Below are 6,000 nucleotides of genomic sequence, written 5' to 3'. Positions count from 1 at the left end.
GTCTAATCTGAATCTCTCCTGTCTCAGCTTATGACTGTTCCCTCTAGTCCTCTCCCTGCAGGCATGGCTGAAGAGGTCATCCCCCACCTGACCATGAGGTTACCTCTGAGCTGCCTCTTCCCAGGACTAAACAAACACAATTCCTTCAGCCATTCCTCATATTACATCTATTCTAGACCTTTTATGAGCCTCATTACCCTTCACTAGACTCGCTCCAAGGCCTCAATGTCCTTTTTAAATTGAGGGGCCCAAAACTGAACACAATACTTGAGGTATGGCCTCACCAATGCTGAGTACAGGGGGATGATCACTTCCCTAGTCCTGCTGCCCACAGTATTCTTGACACAGGCCAAGATGCCATTGGCCTTCGTGGCTACCTGGGCACACTGTTGACTCATATTGAGCTGACTGTTCGCCAGCACTCCCAAGTCCCTTTGTGATGAACAGCTCTTGAGCCACTCTTCTCCCAGCCTGTAGAGCTGCATGGGGTTGTTGTGTCCCAAGTGCAGGACCAGCCCTTCCCCTTATTGAACCTCATGCAGTTGTCCTCAGCCCAGAAGGAGAGATGCTCCATCCCTCTAATCATCTTCGTGGCTTCCTTTGGATTCGCTCCAACAGGTTCATGTCCTTCCTGTTCTGAGGACCTCAGAGCTGGACATGGTTCTCCAAATGTGGTCTCACGAGAGCAGAGTAGATAGGAAGGAAACTTACACATCCAGTTTACTATAGTTCTGGTTTGTTATTCATTTATATAGACATAGGATAGAGCATCTTCGGAAATGCAGTACAAAGGTCTCAATCCCTTATCCGTTTGTCTGCCACTGACTCAGTAGAAAGTTTGGGGTGTGATCCTACCCCAAAATTGTTAAACTGAGTTTTGCAATTATTATTTTAATGTTATATTTGTCAATATAGTATTGTAAATATAAGGCAGAGTTGCACTATATTGTGTCATGATTGTGTGTACGTGTGTGCATGTGCACATAAACATACATGGGAGCTGTGGGGAAAATATTCAGGGTGAGACAAAGCAACTCCAGAATTAACTTCAGAAACTGGTGATTTTTAAAAATTTTTGTTTTTATTTCTGCTTAGATGGACAAAACCAATTTTGAGAAAGGGTTACAGACGACGTTTGGAGCTGTCAGATATTTATCAAGTCCCTTCTGCAGATTCCGCTGATAATCTTTCTGAAAAACTGGAAAGGTATGAAAGATTAATGAAATTCCTTTGTTTCACGAATCACACTGCAATTTTCATTAAAAAGCTGTTGGATGAAATGCTTAAATAGCTTTGGGTGCAAGCTGGTTGCACACAGTTGTACTTTGAAGATGGCTGGGATCCCTGGTGCAGATGTTGGTGTTTCAGGGCAGCTCACATCTGCACTGTTGTGCCAATCCAATTAAACTTAATTGCAGTGTGGTATAAGTATTCAAAACTGGTGGGATGTATTGAGAACATTGATATGCTTGATGCATTTTCACAGTTTATAAATGGAATATCCTGGTGATTTAATGTTCTCTTGAAAAACTGAGGAAAGAGCTGGGGAAATTCTCAGGAGTGCTTTAATCTGTGAGTTGAATTTGGACTACACATATGCTCTCTGTATGCAGCATTGATTCTGATCAGCAATTTATTACTGAATAGAAAGATCTTTTCCCAGCAACACAGGTTAAAAATAGTTCTGTGCAGTAGAAGAGTCACATTTTTGATGCTTTGTTGGTGTTTTCTTTCTTGCAGACTGGAAGGACTCCAACACATTTATTTGCCTATTATTGTGCTTTGGTTTTAAGTACAGCAGGTTTCTTTAAAACATACAATGTGACCTTTTCATGAATTAATTCCCTGTGGGGTGATGTATGACCAAGTATTTAAACTGCCAAATATGTGGCTGAACTAGGTTTGAACTATTATTGATCTATCAAATATATGAAGGTGAGGTCTTTGGGGTCTCTGCAAAGTTGTCTTTCATTAGTCACCTTAGTTAAATCTCCTTGGATATACTTGAGTGAATTGAAGTATGTCAGAGCCATAGACCCATGTATTTGCTCGTGGAACTTAATGGTCTTATTTTTTGGTTCCTTTTCAGAGAATGGGACAGAGAGCTGGCAACTTCAAAGAAGAAACCCAAACTCATTAATGCTCTTCGACGATGCTTTTTCTGGAAATTTATGTTCTATGGAATAATGTTATATTTAGGGGTAAGATTTGTTCTCTTCAGTAAACTTTGAGTGTTCCATAAATAGATCCAAGTTTTAGGGATTGATAAATTAACACAAACCTGTGAATAGCTACAGATTTTGCTCTGTGTATTTCTTACAAAGATGATAAATACATACGTACTCAGGGGCTTTCATTAAAACTGTGTTTTCTGGTAATATCTTCATATCTTGAAAACATACATATTGATAACTTTTAAATGCTTCTAGTGCTGGCATATGCTTCTCTAAGTACAGGTAGAGCACCTGAATTTTTGTGTCACTGCTGAACGAAAGTAATTATTTTCCTGTTATGGTTTTTAAGAAAATTCTAAAGAATTTCCTACCCTTACATTAAAACAAATGACAGTGCAATTTCACATGATTCGGTCAATTTTGTCAAAGTGACTATCAGACACATTCGTAGTTAGATGCTTTATTCAGGTTTATGTATGCCATGAACAAGTTGTCTTCGTCAGTGGTAACAATTCTGCATAAATAACCATGTGAAATATCTTGGTGCTGTTAGTGTTCTGAAGTGTGTGATCAGGAACTTGTTGTGAAAGTCTGAACTGATTATGTTTATCACCTTTCCAACATGTTAGGTAGGATTACCCTGACTTACCAAATGCCACCTGTTTGTTTGTCAATCTGACAATCCTATCACTGGGGTTAGGAGCTGTGAAAATAGTTTATTACTAGTGATGTCACTAGGTGTGTTGTATAGCAAGACTGTATGTCTGAAAATTGCTGTTAATCATTATGCACATTAAATATGCATATTATTTTCAAATTTCTGTGATGTAGTAGTAAAAAAAGAGAGCATATCACTTCTGGAAAGAGGGGCAGATAACCTGAAGTGACTAAAAGGATGTTGTGAGGTTATATAGGGAGAAAATTAGAAAGTCCAAAGCCAAACTGGAGCCTAATTTGCCCACTGTGGTTAAAGACAACAAAAAAAGTTTCTACAAATACATTGACAGCAAAGGGAGAGCTAAGTAGAGTCTCCATCCTTTGCTGGATGCAGAGGTTAGCATAGTGTTCAGGTTACCATACCCTTTAGGTACGAGATCCTAAATTGTCTTTGTCCAGGTAGGGAAATTAACCACCTAGGACAGAGCCTCTTGCTGTCTAAGGGGCTGCATTATAACCCTTCTCTCTATACTCTTCCACCCTTTTTGTCAGCTCTTCTCTGGGCTGAGGCCCCTTATTTGTGGATCCCTACTGAATCATGTCTTTCATGTGCTCCTGCCATCTTACTGCTGCCTGTTGTTTTCTAACTTTTTTCCTCACCAAGCCAGCAACTCTTCATTCATGACAGGTTTGTATTTTAAAAAAAATTACAACAAAACATTTCTACAGCTGTAGCCTCCTATACACTATGACTACTGTTCCTGCAGTGTCTGCCAGCCAAAACTTTCTCAGTAATGCATTCCTGTTATATGTTAAGCAGTGTCTGAGGGCTTTTGCAAGCAGTTTTGAGGATAACACTCTTTTCCAAACTGCAGGCAATGTGTGTGGTCATGCATGGCTGTGACTGTGCAGGGCTGATTTCTCTGTGGGGGCTTTTTAAATGGAGTACAATTCTAGACCAGGTGAGGACAGAACAAGACTGAGTTTGAGTCCTGTTCTTTGTTTGGTTGTGGATATGGTGGGTTTTTAAATTTTATTTCTTCAAGAAATCACAGATATGTACAATTATACACATAGGAATCTGCACCTTTTACAATGAGCATGGAAAGGTGAAATCTTAGTTTAAATTCTTGATTCTGTTAGCATTAGTCTTTGTTTTATTGAAAGGTGCTTCATTTTATTGAAAAAGAAATTGTAAGAGGAAAAAAACTTGCTCCTAAAGCTGTTGGTGTTCTTTTCAGGCCCTGCGCACGGAAATTAATGGGAGCTTTGCCATTAATTTGAACAGGGACAGGATGTTGTGCCGTATTGGCATAGGTGCAACCAAATTGTGTGTTCTTTTGAACTTCATTTTCCTTTCAGCTCTTGTCTAATCCCTGAGCTGTTTTCATGGCACCTTTCTTGGAGTGTAGTTTAAACTCTGCTGACATCCCTGCTGTTTGTGTAGTTGTCATTGCAAGTGGCATCAGAGCTTTGCTCTCGTTAGGTCTAGTGTTTTTTCTGTCTCTCCCTTTTCCCTGACACACTGTAGGTAATGATGTTATTGCAGGGTGGACACTTGTGCTCTGGCCTCCTAGAATACTACAACTCTCCTGTATAAATAGTGTTATGTTAGACACATTGAGTTACTGCACTTAATGTGTCTGCTCCCCTGCAGTTTGAAACGGCTTCCATGCTTCACCCCATCAGAAGATGGGTCTTGCAATTCAAAGAAAATGTGGTATGGTGGTGAAACAAATATCTTGCTTTTGTAGCTTGATAGCTGCTATCCAATTAGGTACTTTGCTGTAAGGATCAGTTTGATTCTACTTGCATTTGGCTTTTATATTAATTCCCATGGAATATACATTTCCACTTATTCACAGCAGCTACTAACATTAACTTAGAAATCGTTTTAGTGTCATATCCCTAAGGACCCTAATGAGGATTTCCTGAAGTTCTTACATATGGGTCACGGGTGTGAGTGAGGAGGCAGAGAGGGATATGAAAGTCCAGAAGCAATTCTTGGGCATATGCCAAAGCAGAGATGTACATTATTGTCTTCGAGTGCAGAGTGTTTGAGCATATGGGGGATACACGTAATATAAAAGTCCTTGTTACATAAGAGTAACCATACCAGGCCAGAGTAGCACGGTATCCTGTGTCATACTCTCTCTTCAGATCTTTGCTCTTTTAATTAAGATTTCTGTGAGGGCGACATTTCTGAGTTTCTCAGTGGCATACAATGAATACAGAGGAAAGAATAAGGACAGGGGAAGGCAAAACATGATTCTTGAAAACTGAATTTTCTGTAAGTGAGCAAATCCCATTCATTTTTTTAGGCAGGTTGTTCTAATCAATTTATTTATCCGTATTTAAATCAGTGGGTAATTTTGAATTTGCAAGAGGGAAAAATGAAAACCAGGTAGTTCTGCTTTGATTTGTATGTAGACTAGATAATATCTTAAGTAAGTGAGCTGATAAATCTCCATCGTAAACCACTGGATTTTTATGCCCCATGAGATAGCATATGACTTGGCTTATTGCCAGCCACTATTCTACTCTTAGCCTGTAAATCACCTTTTTTTTCCAGCAAGCTAGGAATGTATGCAATACCTTTATAGTCACAACAAACACAGCAGCACAAGGTGGCGTTTTCAGTGGAATAAAAGTAAATACAAAAAAAAACCCCAAACACAAACTTGCTATTTTAAGCCTATATAGAAAAGCTTATCTTGGAATCTCTGAGGATATGAAAGCATTGCATTGTCCTTGAGAGGTGAATGTTTTATGTTTTGTGAGTTTTGGGGAGTCTTGGTTTGATGCTTTCAGATGCATATGGTCTAAGCACAGCTGCCTTGGGTCATGTGTGTTTTAATAAACACTCCTCCCTTTGCCTACCAGTAACACTGAAGTCTTTGTTAAAGCTGGCTCCAGATTTACAGCAGTTGTGTTGGGGCAGAGTGGTGTTTAATTTGGGAAATGTAGCACAGGTATGCTGTTTGTGTCATAAAATTTCACCTCTTCTTAGGAAAAAGTGAATGATGAATGTCAACTCCACCAACAGTGACATTCAAAAGGGCTTACAGTACAGGTTATAGAAGTACTTGGGATTGCTTTTGTATAAGAGACCAAAAGGAGCCCAAAGGAAAAGGAAAAAAATTAAAGGGAATTTTCCCCAATGTGTTTA

The 6,000-nt window shown here is 39.3% G+C and overlaps 1 protein-coding gene across 1 annotated transcript in view; it reads left to right on the top strand.

Annotated features, from left to right (window-relative positions):
- Positions 1 to 1,084: 1,084 nt before the first annotated feature.
- The window catches only part of CFTR (cystic fibrosis transmembrane conductance regulator (ATP-binding cassette sub-family C, member 7)), a gene marked incomplete at both ends in the record, with an annotated part of 47,897 nt that continues 42,981 nt past the window's right edge, over positions 1,085 to 6,000 (top strand). The window contains 2 exons of the mRNA XM_009072026.1: positions 1,085 to 1,206; positions 2,090 to 2,201. Of these exons, the coding sequence (XP_009070274.1) occupies positions 1,085 to 1,206; positions 2,090 to 2,201 (234 nt within the window). The remainder of the gene's footprint in view (positions 1,207 to 2,089; positions 2,202 to 6,000) is intronic.

The sequence above is a fragment of the Acanthisitta chloris genome, unplaced genomic scaffold (genome assembly GCF_000695815.1).
Source record: "Acanthisitta chloris isolate BGI_N310 unplaced genomic scaffold, ASM69581v1 scaffold623, whole genome shotgun sequence".
Lineage (NCBI taxonomy): Eukaryota > Metazoa > Chordata > Aves > Passeriformes > Acanthisittidae > Acanthisitta > Acanthisitta chloris.
This window is presented reverse-complemented; position numbering and strand designations above follow the sequence as displayed.